General features: G+C 33.8%; 1 protein-coding gene across 8 annotated transcripts in view; it reads left to right on the plus strand.

Moving 5' to 3' along the window:
• Positions 1 to 15752, plus strand: part of PCDH17 (protocadherin 17) — a 96304-nt gene that overhangs the window by 20737 nt on the left and 59815 nt on the right. For 6 of the 8 annotated variants that reach the window (XM_019655906.1, XM_019655907.1, XM_019655903.1 and 3 more), the window contains 2 exons: positions 14935 to 14993; positions 15129 to 15301. In XM_019655906.1, the coding sequence (XP_019511451.1) occupies positions 14935 to 14993; positions 15129 to 15301 (232 nt within the window). The remainder of the gene's footprint in view (positions 1 to 14934; positions 14994 to 15128; positions 15302 to 15752) is intronic. The other 2 variants (XM_019655905.1, XM_019655908.1) reach the window with 1 other exon arrangement.

Consider the following 15752-nt stretch of genomic DNA (forward strand, 5'->3'; position numbering starts at 1 on the left):
GATATAAGCCACATAAGATCATGCATCTGCCCTTTACAAAACTCCTGTCAACAGCATCTTAATGCAAGACTGGCTGTCATTTGACATGTGAAATTATTTGCAATGCTCCCACCTCTTTTTTTTTTTAATGAATAGAGGCTATACAGAATAATGTAATAATGTGTCATGGTTTTCATTATGCTTATTTATTGGTTCTGCAATCATAGACACAGAGCTTATTGCTGTGCTTTCAGCTTGAGCTATTGATGTGCTGTGCTGCTAGGTGCACTGTTACACATTTGCGATGCTCTGTCCTCCCAAGAAAAAAAGGTATCAGGATCCTTAAATCCAATGAGACTTAGGGAAGAGTTTTATGCTTTATCTTTTTTGTATTAAGTGTGTAGCTTTTATAAACTACCTGACGCTGCTTCAATAAACTCATGCTCCTCCTTCAAAGGGAGGAAAAACCTATTTTTCCAACTCTGTATGACAGTCTGATACTGGTTTTGAAATGAAGGAAGGAGAAAGCAGGCTGTCAGGGAAAACAATTCTTCTGCTTTTTCATTTCTTTTGGGGGAAAATCATCCACTTTGTATTTTATATTGATACAAAAATCTGTCTACTGCTACAATATTGAGACGTAGCATTTTAAAGGTCTATATAGAATTAGGTAATCTACAAAGAAGAGTTCTTCAAGGGTAATTGAAATGTAAATATGCTATTTTTAAACCCTTGATTTTTTTGTTCCGTGAAAGATATTCCAAAGATGCAGTTATTCCACTGAGACTGTGCCTCTAGCCCTGTGTAGTTGAGATTCAGACACTGCTAGTGTGGTGCCTTTTGGATTTCATTGAACTTGGAATTTGTAGTCAGCCTCCAGGGAAGAATTGGCTACATTTTACTGCTGGGCCAGTACTCCCTGCCTGTTTGATTTTTAGCAAGTCAATAGTTTCCCTAGAAGAAGAGACTTCACTCTTGGGAAAAACAACTATTACAAAACCTGGATATGCAAAAACCTAAGTCTCTGCATTAAAGTAATTTCAAGTTTGTTTCCAGTATATAGGTCTTTGAGTTTCTTTCTTTTTCATTTGTTTTAAAGAATTAAATTATTATATTTTTCCCTCTAATTTAAAGAGGAATTCTTAGTCATTGCAAAAAATTCTACTAAAAATAACCCAAAAAAACATACCTAAACAGTGCCTGGTATGCACTCATTATATACTTGTCTACTGAAAATAGAGAAAGTTTCATTTAAAAAGTTATAATTGCTTATAATTGAGTAGTCAGAGAGGTAGCTATTGCTAACCTTTTGTTGTTCAAATCTGCCATCCTGTCTCTAATTACAAAATCGAAAGAATTTAGACCCGAAGCAGTTTAAGGCTATTTCAAATCTTTCTGTATTTCAATTAGTGGTAACATTAAGATTTTTTACTGGAGAAATATTAATATGTTTAATTTTGAGGTATTGTTCCTGTCCCTGCTGGGATGGGTGATACATGATACATACAACAAAATGTCATTCTTGAACATGAAAGAGTTAGGGATTACAAAACAAGGCTGGGTACCAGGGCTTAGAATACTGGATTTGAACCCATATCTCTTCCCATCCCCTTGTGTGCATGTGTGTGAACATGCAACTAGATCTTATACAAAAAGAAGTATATACTAAACATAATGCATTAAGTTGCTTTTCGCTTAAAATTACATGAATATATCATAGACATCTTTCCATGTCAATGATGTAGTTTCATGTTATCTTAATGGTGGGGGAATTCTGGGTCAATTAATAGATACATTATGATTCATTTAATTAGTTACTTTCTGATTGATAGATTCTTTACACACTGAGATTCTATCCCCAAGGTACTCGGTTTTAAAAAATTAGCTTTTCAGTCCAGATCAAGTTGCTTAACTTTTTTTTTTTAACTGGTTTTTAAAAATCATGTGTAGTATTTGCCACTCATAGGGCTGTAATAAAAATAAAGATGAGATATGATTATGTATATAAAGACTATAATAAACACTAAATATTGAAAAATATTAACATATATCACTATTGTTGTTAATAGAATATTACATGCAACATTCTGGAGTCGTTAAACTTTAGGGTACAGATATACAGATATACTCTCATATTCTCTGTAAAAACAATATTTTAGTTGACCTAAATGTTAACAATTGTATAAGAGTACAATTCTATCCCAGAGTATTTATGATCATGAAAAGTTAATTTTACTGAAATGCTAATTTATTTTATCGCAAATTTTCATTTTGACCTCTGTAAACCAGGGTTGTTTTAATGTTAAATAGACATTTACAAATGTGACCAATTTTTGATAACTGTCTTGCAAAAATTGGCTTCCAGATATCTCAAACTTCTTAAGCTACCAAACTAAGCTCTGAAGTGGAAAGATATTACTAAGTCTCCCTTAAAAATTGTGCTTGTTAGGCAAGGAGACCCTGTAGAAGAAAAGCTCAAACTGGGTACAAACTGACGAGAAATTTCCACATAAGAGCTATTGTAAGACAGTGAACACTACAACGTTAGAGACATATGATAGGGTTTGATCTCATGTACATTTCTTTTCACGTGAGAAAATTGCAGCACAGAAACGTTACCCACATATATACAGCTAGCTAGGAGTAGTGAACTCATGTTACCTGACTCAGAATGCAAGGTTTTCGCTACTACACCAGTAGGGATATCTTGTTTGACATACGTTTCTATTGTGGCATCTGTGGAGTATGAGAACATCTTACAGCATGAATAATTGCTGCTGTGAAGTACTGCAATGTAGTTCCTGGTCTGAAGGTCAATTTGGAAGATAATTCTTTAAGGCCTCCACATATTAAGCATCAAAAACTCTCCTGGGGCCTATGTGTACAACACACTGCCTCGTGGTCTTCCAGTTGGGAAACCAGCAGTTTTCTGAGGCTCTATAGCTTGGTTCTGTAGAGTGAAAATGTTTCCAAATTTTGGAGACTCCAGAAGCAGGCAAGGATTATCAGCTTGGATCAAAGAGCTAGATTTGATTCTTTTATTCTATTCAAAATTGCCCAGTAGACCTCATTGCTATTGTTTGTGTTTAATCTAATTCAGAGCTGAATTGTCATAGGAACAAAGCCATTCAAGGGTGTGTCATGTAATATTAGAACTCTTTAGGGAGCGCTGATTCACAAGCATTATTAGAATGAAAATAATAAATCTGTAAACTACATCAGATACATAATAGAATAAATAGAAAAGAATAGAACGCAAAGCACAATACACACAAAAGCAAGATGAATCACATAGTCCTTACAGGGTTTTTTTTTAAATTTTTTTATTTGAAACAGTGCAGAATTTTGAGTCAAAAGAAACTTGTTTATGAAGCTTACTCATATTGGGACCTCCAGCTTGCCTTTCATGAATTCCACAGGCCTCAGTTTTTCCATCCGTAAAACAGGAATATTTATGATGGCCCCGGCTGCTGACTTTAAAAGGAAATGCTAGATTTGGAAGGGCTGAAATACAGTGACAGTATCACCCTGTAAAATATGTAAGGAAGCTTCGGAGACAAAGCACCAAGAACTGAAGGGCTCTTTTCTCTGGAAAACAACCGGTTCCTTCCTTTTATTCTAAGTATACTCCAGAGGGGTGCGTAGTGTACTTCAGGAAGCTTCGTGCATCTAAGTGCATTTTGTTTTCAGGTGTTCCCATGATGATCCTGTGTCCACAGTTTTAAGTGGCTTGGAATTGAATAAAAACATGCTACGAATCGCCTAACCCTGAAATCCACTAAAAAACAATCTGAACAGTTTTTTCAATCAGACACTTTTCAAATGCATAGTCTGTGAAGGAAGCCTGTGTCCTACAGAAGATGAAAACGACTTGTGTTTTTTCCTAAATCATGGCCTAATTAAGCATAGTGCATACATTAAAATGCTTCATTAGTATTTTATCTGCAGGAGTGATTAAAGTAAAATTTTTAATTATATGGTTAAGAACCGAGACTTTGTCTTTCTAAGCCAGGAGCTTGCACTTTTTCTAGTAAGGGCCAGAGATAGCAAATATATTAGAGTTTGTGGGCCAGACGGTCTCTGTCACAGCCACTCAACTCTGCCACTGAAGCATGAAAGCAGCATAGAAAGGAAAGCATGTGGCTGAGTGCCAATAAAACTTTATTTTGTAAAACAGGTGGTGGTCCATGGGCCAGAGTTCTCCAACCACTTTTGTAAGGCATTACTAAATGTTTAAAAAACAAACAAACAAACAAACAAACAAACAAAAAACCCTGCAACATGTAGATTATAAACAGTTGCTAACAGAATCAAAATGATTGTTATGTAAAAATTTGAAAGGAAAGAATGCAGGCAGATTGTCTCATGAAGTGATTGTCTAGGTGAGGTTGCTTCTCTCACCAGAGATGAAAATTTCTTATAAAAATCTTTAAGCAGAAAAAGAGATGGGGGTGCTTGAGTTAGGCATTAAGTGACTGCCTGATAATGTGTAGAAATGTATTTCATTTCATTTTGTGCTAATGTTTAATTGAAAATAGGTTAACATTGGTGAAGACACTTAGCTTTATTTTAATTTCAGGTATGAACGACTATTTCCATTGAATCATACATTTTAAATGTGCTATGGTAAATATGCTAGTAATCTAATACTCACACATTTTATTAATAATTATTTTTTTCTCAAATTTAAGAATACCTTTTCCTTTGTACTAGTCATTTCTGAGGACGAGTCTTCCAAATCCCTTGCATATTATCTCCTAAATTTTCATAATTGTACTCTCAAATTGCTCTTTTGTTTTTAATCTAGAAATTCAAATCCAATGGGTAAATTGTTTCGGAAATTTAAATATTGCAAAATTTTTGCTGTTTTCGAAAGGGTTAGTAGGTTATCTTTGAAACCCATAAAAGTTTGGGGACTTTAAAATTTCCCCAAAGTATTTGCTAACTGTACAATTTATTGGCTGGTAGCTGGTTGGATGAATTGTTGCTTATAGTTATAAAGAGTTAAAAGCTCTCTATGCCTATCAAGAGTTAGAGGAAGAAAAACTTTAGAAAGGTGTCGAATCGTTCAGTTTCACGTTGAATCCCTTTATTTTTTGTCCTCTTAGGAATTGGAGTGCACCCATTATACAGGGTGATGAGTAGAAGGGCTGAGTAAAATCAGACAAGAAACTGATCATACCAATCATGTTTTCACTCATTTGTAAAATGTAATCTATTATGCAAATAATTGGCCTTCTCTTCTGAATAACAATTTAATATTTTGAGGAGCAAGACTGGTGAATAGTGTTTACCAAATCATGGCATTCATAAAGTATTTAATTTAGTGTATTGTGGAAAAATAAACGGATGAAATGGATAAATGTACAGTTTGGTTCACGTTTTAAATTAGTTATTTGGGAATTTTACATTATGATTGACTAAAGGTAATAAGTTAAATTTATTTTGCACTTTGAAAGGTAAGTGTTCATAAGTGCCTATTTTGACAGTTTATATGACTATAATGATGGTAACTAATCATGCAGTTAAGCCTACTGCATGCCTTAGAATATTTGATAATAAATGGCCATTATTACCTTTTTATGTTATTGGCCAAAGGAAAAAAAAATCTAGTTATTGGCATTTTATATATAATGTTCATTATATTAAAATAATTTAACATGAAAGTATAGAAAGGTAAAAGCATATATTCTTTCAAAGAGCCGTCTTATTATGAGAGTGATACTACTGTGCTCAGGATGTAACAATAATTTAAAAAAATGTTTCAAGGCAAGTTACATTAATTTCTCACCAACTTATTTCTGAAAATCTTGGAATGGATCATTATTTTTCTCTCTTTCTCAGAGAGGCTCTTCAGCAAATGACTGGTCTGACAGTCTCCGGCCAATATTACAGTGAATTGGGCATATGATGGGCAGCTCTGTGACAGTCTGTGAGCTGTAGTTTGTTTAAAAAAAAAATGTGGACAGTAATACTACTGTGTCTTCTAGGGTAACTGAGAAGAATGAATAATAAATATCAATAATACTGTTTTGTGGATCCTAATGTAAGACAGCAGCTTCCAAACCTCCTGGCGCAGAATGAACGCAGGGACACGATTTACATACATTTAGATTCAGGGCAGCATAGTTTCAAAGCAAATCTATATTTGCTAAATGCATTAGACTAAAAACTGGTTTGAATCTAAATAATTCAATTTGTAAAAATTTTCTTTTGCTAATGACCATGTTCCTTAAGTTTCATAAAATATTTTTAAAAATGTATTCGCATAAGATCCAGCATTGATAGTGATAATAAGTAAAATCATGTGTCACCAATGGGTCTGCCTCCGTTTTCTATGTTTCTCTTGATATGTTGAGAATTCTAGAAGTTCAGACTTGTAAAGAATGATATTGGCTACATACCATCTTGGAGTTTTAAGTGTTGGAGGCACAGTTGCAGAGAATCCAGTTTAGATATTCTCTCCAGTGGAAAAAATTCTTCAGTAGTCTTAATAGAGATGGAAAAAATAGCATAGCAGAAAGAAAGTCTCTTAAAAAGAAATGCCTGACTGAGAGATGGCAAAAAAACAGAAGAGAAAAGGACTTCAAACCCGTCCTTATGACCACCCCCCTGGAAGAAAAAGAGAAGAACTAGATATTGAACAGTATTGTGATGGAGAAACTGATCTCACTGAAGAGAATGGATTAATCAGGGAGGTTGAAATTAGAAACCCAGAAGTAAGTTTATATATTTATCTATGACATCAACAACTGATGGCATAATGCTCTACATTGCCAATGAGAAAGCACTTCCAGTGGCACCTTGGTGGCCTCTGGGCTCTAAGCTTCAGCAAATATGTAGAAAACGGTCAGCATTCCCTAGTTTGTGTGCTTTTATAGATAACACATAGCTCTTGTCTTACCTTTTATCTCAGTTTTCTTCTTTCTTGTCAAACATGATTTTCTTCAAGATCCATAAATTGCATAATTAAATCCTGGCACAGAAATTATTGTCAAAGTTAAGTTATCAGGGTCATTTATAAAACAGTTAACATTTGCAAGAGACTTTAATATAGAGCCAGATTACTTTTCAAAATTGTGAAAGTCATCCTAATTGAGCAGTGGGACTTAAAATTCTTAAAGATGTGGCTTGAAGCTGTGGCCCATTTTAATTGTAAAGTAACGCTGGTTGTTGCTAACTGTGGTAAGAAGTTCTCATGCTTTTTTTATGCCTTTAGTAACAAAACACAAATGTGGACCACCTTATATTTGTAAAAAATGTATTATTTTGAAAATCACTGATAAATACAGTATTGCTATGCCTCTAAAGCCATAGGCCCTGTCAGATCACTTTATAAGTGGTGGCGTGAAATGTTGTTGCCTACTTCAGCAATGTAGAAAGAACCACACCATATATCTATTGCAGGCAAAGCTATCAGAAGCAATGTCGGTATGAAAAGGCTTAAAGTGAATTATTCACCTCTTAACACTCCCTCGTGTTTAGTCTGCTGCAAAGAGAAGGCTTGTTATCAAAATGTGAAAAGCAGTACCTTTGAATTACGGGAAAAGTTCAACTTGTTTTGTGTCGTCTTCAATCCAATGGCACTAATACGTATATGCAATCGACCTTGTATCCATAATTGAAAGGAATTTTCAAAATTTCACTCCCCTGTACTTCTGGGTTAGGAAAACACTGATCATCTAAGTATAACTGAAGCTAAAATGATATGATTTAAAACCATAACTACATGTCCATCCCTAAATTAGTATCTGAGAGGTAAGTTGTTCTCTTAATGATGGCTTCCAAGAGCAAAAGCCATACTTACTTTTTTTTTTTCAGTAATTTCTTTTCTAGATGAATACCTGTAGAGTTAAAATTTTCTTCATATTTGCATTACAGTCTTTGAGATACTTTTTGTATTTGACATACCTGTATTACTCCCTAGTATACTGCAAATTTATAATACAAAGTTGAGATCAACATATAAAAATAAATTGAATAATACATGTTACTGTTGAGGCAAATGTTTTCTAGAACCTGATGTAAAATGCTGTATCTTTTCTTCCTGAATGTCTAATCTGCTATCCTCTTCAGTGTTTTTTTTTTGTTTTAATTTTAAATATTGTAGTTTTCATTTTTAGAAGTTCCATTTGGGTCTTTTTATATCTTCTATTTCTCTCCATTAGTCCCGAGGTTAAGATGACACAAGGGAAGTACTTAGGGCTCAAACTTTAAGGAGTCATTTATTCTCAGGATACATTCCTGGCCATATTTTTAATATTGCTAATACATTTTTAAGATCCTTATTGGTTATTTCCACTATCTTTTTCATTCCTGGGTCCGTTTTTATTTGTTTATTTTCTCCTAGATAGGGTTCAGATTTTCCTGGTTAATTACATGCCTGTAATTTATGATTGTATCTTAGATACCATGAATTTTATAATGTTAAAGGATAGGTTTTTAAATTTTGCTTACAGTCTGAGCTAAGTGTATGCTGTGTATGTATGAATTTATCCATTGGGCCTCTGTCTCAAAGATGTCCTCTTTGGTGAAAAAACTCACATAAAAAAAGCAAATGGATAACAATAATGCCAGTAGTTCATAAACTACTAACTCATATGTTTTCACACCAATGATTCTGGAAATGCCGGAGCTGTTCGGTTTGTCAAAATTGTTCTCTCCATCGGGAATTTCCTGAATGTCCTCTGACTCTATAATATAATACTGCCAAATTAGCACCAGGGGTTGTGCATATATTTATCACATAGAGAGTACACTGATCACAGATTGAATTCTAGCCACATTTATCTCAACAGTATCTGTGATGGTGAAAATTAACCATCAAATCCAGTTTCCGGGAATGCTTGCATTATTCTCTCCCTTTTGCAGATACATTTGGAAACTAGTATTCTGATTTTTGTTTCAAAGTCATTCATTAGAAACAATACTCAAAAATTATGAGGTCATTATTTTGCTCATCCCATGGTTGTCTCATTTACTAGAAACCGAAGTATTGTTTTAAAATTTACCAGACTTTCAACCAGTTATCATGATTTCATGATCATTACTCTACTGCATATAAGATTTTATGAAAATTAAAAAAGTTATAACAGAAATTGCATTATATAACTAAGAAATTTTCCTACATTATCTCATACAAAACAGTGAAAACCACACATTTAGACAGTATCCTAATTTTACCTCAAAGTTGTAAAATTGTTTTGACAAAATTTTGCATACACTTTGATACATTTTAGATGCTAAACATTTCATATGAAATATCTTTAGAGGCTTTACAAAGATATGTTATTCCCTTTCTTCCAAATGCAGAATTTTATGAGGTACGAGCATTTTCTCCATTAAGAAACTCACCATTCCTAAGGATGGCTCCCAGTTCTTCATGACACGGCCATCTTTGTTTCCTGCACTGAAAGGAGAAACTACTGCTTTGCAATAAATGTAGTCTGAAATCTTTATTTTAAGTATTTATTTTATGGCTGGGTAAACGGAAACTGCACACAAGAAAAGCATTCTTGAAACAAATGAAAATTGAGCTAAATAATTCATATTTAAGGTGCCTGTCTTATAGAGCTGTTGCCAGTACTTGCTAGTGTGGCTAAATTGATCTTCATATCTTGAATCCATTTGTAGTCTGTCCAAACGAAGATGGGGTTTCTCCATAGGTTTTAAAAGTTGGCTCAATATAATTTTAGAAGACCAAGTTCAGAAGCACTCTATTGAGAATATTTAATAAAAGAACTTGTAATTTTTAAAATTCTTTATGAGACGGATGGATCCTGAGCATATGTAAAATGCAGATGATCACCTTAGATATATTTTAGGAATTACCTTTTCTTAGCTTTCATTAGCATGAATCTTTCTTTGAATGTAGAGTTCTATTTTTATTCACATATAGAGTCATGAAACCACCATCACAATAAAAATACTAAGCAGTTCCATCACCCTGAAAAGTTTCCTCCTGCTATATTTCTGTAGTCAACTTTAACCCTGAAACCACCGATTTATGAGAAGTCTTATAAGTGGAATCATACAGTACACAATTTTTTTGAGACTGGCTTTTTACACTCCACATACTTTTGAGATTAACCCAAGTTGTCTTGATAGTTCTTTTTTTTTTTAATTGCTAAATAGCTTTCTATTGTATGTAGGTACCACTGTTTGCCTAGCCACTTGTTAAAAGATAGCTGGGCTGATTTCAGTTTTGGCAAAGAGTGTTTCTGTAAATATTCATGCACAAATCTTTGTATGAGTATAGTTTTCCTTTCTTTAAGGTAAATGCCAAATTATTAGCTTAATTAGGATCTTGGATCATGGTTTTGGTATCACGTCCAAGAACTCTGCCTAACACCAAGTCACAAAGATTTTTTGCAAGATTTCATAGTTTTACATTTTGATCTATGAATTATTTTGAGGGTTTTTTTTTTCCTTTTTGCTTTTTCATAAATGTGAAGTATAACTTGAGGTTCACTTCTTTTGAACGATCTGTTGAATTGCTTTTGGCAACTTTGTCAAAAATCAGTCAGTCATATTTCTGGGGGCTACTTCTGGACAGTCTGTTCTGTTCCATTGATCTAAGTGTCTTTTCCATCAATACTGCACTGTCTTGATTAGCGTTGCTTCTAGTAACTCCCAAAATAGGGTAGTGTAACACCTTCAACTGTATTCTTCTTTTTCAAAATTATTTTGGCTATTATACTTCTGCTTTTCCATATCAATTTTTGAGTCCTCTTGTTTATGTCTACCAAAAATTGTGCTGGGGATATGAATGGTACTGTATTACATGTATAGATCATTTGAGGAGCTGTGGTATCTTTACTCTGTTGAATCTTACCATCCATAAGCATAGTATATCTTCTCTACCCAGGTAGACCTTTTTGATTTGTTTCATCTGCATTTGTAATGTTCAGCACACAGACTCTATACTTGTAGTTTTAAAAGTATTAATTTTTAAGTTTGATTTTTAGATTTGAAATAGTTTGAAATTTCGATCTCCAATAGTTTATTTCTAGAATACAGAAATATAATTGATTATTATGGGAGACATTGAATGTGGCCTCACATTATTTTCATTCTAAATGGTATTATTTGTTAAATACAATAAAATTGCCTGTGAAAAAATTTTCCTTCCTTTCCAATTTGTGTGTAATTCATTTTTCTTGCCTAATTAAACTTAGTAGGACTTTCAGGACAGTGATTAATAGAAGTGATAAAAACTTTCAGTCTTTCACCAGTAAATATTATATTAGCTATACTTTTTTTTTTTTGGTAGATGCGTTTTATACCATTGGAGAAGTTTCTTTCTAGTCCTACTTTGCTGAGAATCTTATCATTAATAGATGTTGAATTTGTCAAATGCTTGATATATTTTTAAAATTTCTATTTTTACTATTTTAATAGTTTAAAAATACTTACTTGACTCCTTTTATTAAATATCCATTTCACTTAAACTTCTTTAGGCATCTGTAAGTGGCCATGTCAAATTAATCTACTTCCACAAATAAAGAGCTTCCCCAATTTTAGCCGACACGGTTCAGTTTTAGCAGGTGCTTGGTTTTGTTTTTTCTCAGACATTCATTTTTAAAATCATGATGTATTTTTCATAGGTCTAAAAGAATGAGCAAGCTGTAGAAGATGACTTATCTAGCAATAGTTTATTAATTACTGCTGATAAAGATTCTGATTTTGTATATAATTTATGAATATAGTATAATTTTCTGAATACTGTAGAGAAGTATAATGACAAATAATCAAAGAAACCATTCATATCCATTTTGTGGATTGCTTGATAACTGGTTTATTTCTTTGTGTTTTCTGTACAAAGAAAAGACTATCTAAATTTTTATTTTCTTCACACAAAATAAGTAAAAAAAATCAACATAGGAAGAAGGCACACTGAATTTTATAAGTAAGTGCAGCTCTGTTACTGTTTTGAGCAAATAATCGCTTAAAAAACATAAACCTTTTGTCTTTTTATTCCTGACTTTGAAATAAATTAAAATAATATCTGCAGTATCTACTTCAGATCTTTTCTGTAACTATCCACCAACTCAGCCTACACCCTTTTTTATAATAAACAAATTATATGTATTACCAGTAATAGTTAAAACTCACTGTGTTCAGGTTGAGTTTGAGGGGAAAACATTTTAGTGATCATTTTGTATGGACGAGGATAAAGTTTCCAGGAGTTATAAATATTCATAATTAATTACTCTGCTGAGACCTAAAAAGCAGCAAGTAGCTGCCCTCAAATTTTACTTTCTTTCTAGACTTAAAAGATAAGATTTATAAATGCACTAGGTAGAATTCAGTGCTGGAAAATATCTGCAAGCCCTTCTACTTCTAAATTAAATGATGTGATACATATGGCTGTTTTTCTCTATTTTTCATTTTTCTATGCAAATTTCTTATTTTATATTCCAATTATTTTAAATGAGTTTTCTGACACCCTTGGAGCCTGGATAATGAAAATGTTATTTTGTATATTAAAGCCAGGGTGGTTTTTACAGTGAATTAGTTATATGTTTGTTAAAGGCCAAATGGCTATTTCATTATGGTAATTATAAACACATACACCATCTCTCACATTCCTACCTATTTTAATGGAGGAATGCAGGCATTATTATTAAACGTCTGGTATTTTGCTCTTAATTAAGTTCTAAACTTTTAAAATTGTATTTTGTGAAATTTATAATAAACCAATTTCTTTCTTTCTCTCCTTTTTGTGTGCATTTTTTTTTACTTCCCTCCACATGCATTACTCCTCCATATATATTTTCTTCTCTCTGCCTTCTCTCCTTTCTTTTTCCTTGCCTTTCTCACTGCTGTTATATTTCTTCTCTCTTTTTCCCTTCAAAATTCCTTTCTTCCTCTCTCTTGTTTTTCCATTTTCATCAAAACAGTATTTGGTAGCTATATCATTTTCCAGTATTCAGCAAGCACTGATACATACATACAAACATACACACATATGCTTGGAAACACACACATAATTTGAAAGCAGCTCTTCATTTAATGAGAAAATGTAGTTTATTTTTTAGTTTCTCTTATTTTATCAGAACTTCTTAGAACATTAGTTATAAGCAAACATTTTTAGATACTATTAGAACAGGGGAAAGAAACTTTCCCCAATGTTTCTCCCTGTGCCAAATTGCATAGGGACCCACTTTCTAGGATGCTTCACCTAATTAAAGCCATTAAAATCACAAGATTACTTATAAGAGCACTTGGATTTTAGAGTTTCCTCTTTCACTTTAGTTTTTAGTCTCTCCTTAATACCCAGAATCCTATTTTTTCTGAAGTGTTCTAAGATATTCATACTTAGCTTTTAACTGACAGCAATAATGGATTGGCTACATGTTTTTGACCAATTCAAAAGATAACTCAATTTTATTAAATTAAAATGTGGAGTTTCTAAGTGATTAGAGGTTTAAAAATTGGCAAAACTCTTTTGCAAACATTTTTGCCTCTGGGATTGATTTCCACTATTATTTTTTAATGACGATCAAGTTATCCTTAAAAAAATTCATAGTTTGTCATTTTGAAAACAAAAGATAAGGTGCTTCACAGAATCTAGAAAGTAGTAGAACACATTAATGAAAAACGCCTGCTACCAACTGCTAATTAAAGCAGATTAGGAGTGAGAAATGAATCTACCCTGTTTACCTTTATCTTTGCATTTATTTTGATAAAGCTCATGTGACCAACAACAAAAAATTACAAATGAAGGAATTTGTGAGGGATTTTTTTTCTGTCCCCAAACTTCCAACGGACAGCAACACTTAGTACTTGAAGCTGTTACTCTTAACATGTTTTTGTTTTTGGTTTTTTTTTCCAATAATACTTCAACAATGTCAAATTATTTAAATTATGACCTGGGTAGAAAAAAGACTACTGTTAGTTTAAATTTGCCTTATTTAAAGGAAAACACATATTGCGCGACATTAAGCCTTACCTTGGGCCCTCTGCTTCCTGAATTGCCCGCCCCTGTGCCTCTGCCACTGTCATGCTGGGTGATCTTGTCGGAGCCCATAGCTGCTTCAGAGCACAATGGCGTGATACGAAGTGATGCCGAAAACAGAAGCAGCTTTGTCGCGGAGTCAGCTGCAAGAAGAAGTAACTTGTATGAATGTACAGTATAGGGAGATCTATGAAAGATCTAGTCTCTTTCTCCCAAAAGACCCTGTTCCATGATACAAGGAGAATTCAGTTCTTTTTGGCAGACCTCCACGTCAGTTTGGAAGCAGCAAAAACAGCCAAGAAAACAAGCCTGGTGTATCAGTGCCTTTACTCTCCATGTGTGAAGTAACATTTTACTTCTCATTTTTCTTTTACTCGTTTTTTAATAACCAGAAAGCAGCACCCCTGCCATTGCCTTGTTTGAGAACAGTCTTCACCGCAGGAATAGAGATGATAGTGAATTATAGAGATGAGTTCAACCATATGCACCATGGTTGTATTCGTTATTGGCAAATTTGAAGCAAAGGCCCGTACCTCTTGGTTGAGGAGTGGATGACTTTAGCATGATATTACATCAAGGAAGGCATAGAATCCCAGCAGATGATGTAATTATGTTTTAAAATGAGTATTATTAAATAATTCACACTTTTAATATGGAGAAATGAGGTCATTTTTTTCCACTCCTCCCACCAATATTCCATCTTAATATCTAAATAACGAAAACAACGCAGTGTTATCCATCCTGGGTGCTCAGGGAGGATGCCAGTTCTGACGGCTCATTGTTTATTTTAACAGGTAATTTGTGGACCGGAATCATTTAATTGTTCTGAGTACATAATTACATGTCAGCCATTTCCAATTTAATTAAAATGTACAAATCTGAAGATTAAGGGAATTTTTGAATTATTAATCATTTTTCCACTAGGAAATCTTGTTGCTCTGCAGGAGATTTGTCCAGTGTACAACTATACGTATTTTTTTCCTTCTCTTTCACAGACAGACAATTTTCCCGCAGAGCCCAATTACATGGGCAGCAGGCAGCAGTTTGTTCAAAGGTAAGGCCTATTAAATAACTTTCTCGGCTTCCCCGTTTGCATTTGTGTCCACATTGCTTTGCAAGAGACTACACACTTCAGGTTCCAACTCGTAGAGACAACACTTTCTCTTCTTTTTCTTTATATGTATTTCAGTAGCTCCACGTTTAAGGACCCAGAAAGAGCCAGCCTGAGAGACAGTGGGCACGGGGACAGTGATCAGGCTGACAGTGACCAAGATACTAACAAAGGCTCCTGCTGTGACATGTCTGTTAGGGAGGCACTCAAGATGAAAACGACGTCAACTAAAAGCCAACCGCTTGAACAAGGTGAGTGAAGCCTTCCAATGCTTACCACGTGCGAGTGTATAGGTTAAGCCGTTATTATACACCTCTGAGCGCTAGACTTCCAGGTTATCACGGTGGCATGGACCATTGATCACGTCTCAAAAGGGCCAGCACATTCCAAGTTGGTCCCAGACAGAAAGCAGCTGTTCAATACCTCAGTCACAACAGGAAAGGGAGGCCATGGATCTTAGCCTTTCATCTTCTAAACATGAGAACTTGATCAAAGTCACTAACTGTGTGTTCTGATCTTCGTGAATATTCCCTAATCTTTCCTAGTTTGCACCTTATTAACAATGAAAATATGGCATATATTAGCTAGAGGTGCATTTTTTGATATACTAATGACAGGATTCAAATTGTAAATTCGACACTTTGAGGTGAAATGGAAACTTGACTGGAATTTTATAGCTCTTAGCAATGTTGGTTTATTTTT

Source organism: Hipposideros armiger, unplaced genomic scaffold (genome assembly GCF_001890085.2).
Source record: "Hipposideros armiger isolate ML-2016 unplaced genomic scaffold, ASM189008v1 scaffold_251, whole genome shotgun sequence".
NCBI lineage: Eukaryota > Metazoa > Chordata > Mammalia > Chiroptera > Hipposideridae > Hipposideros > Hipposideros armiger.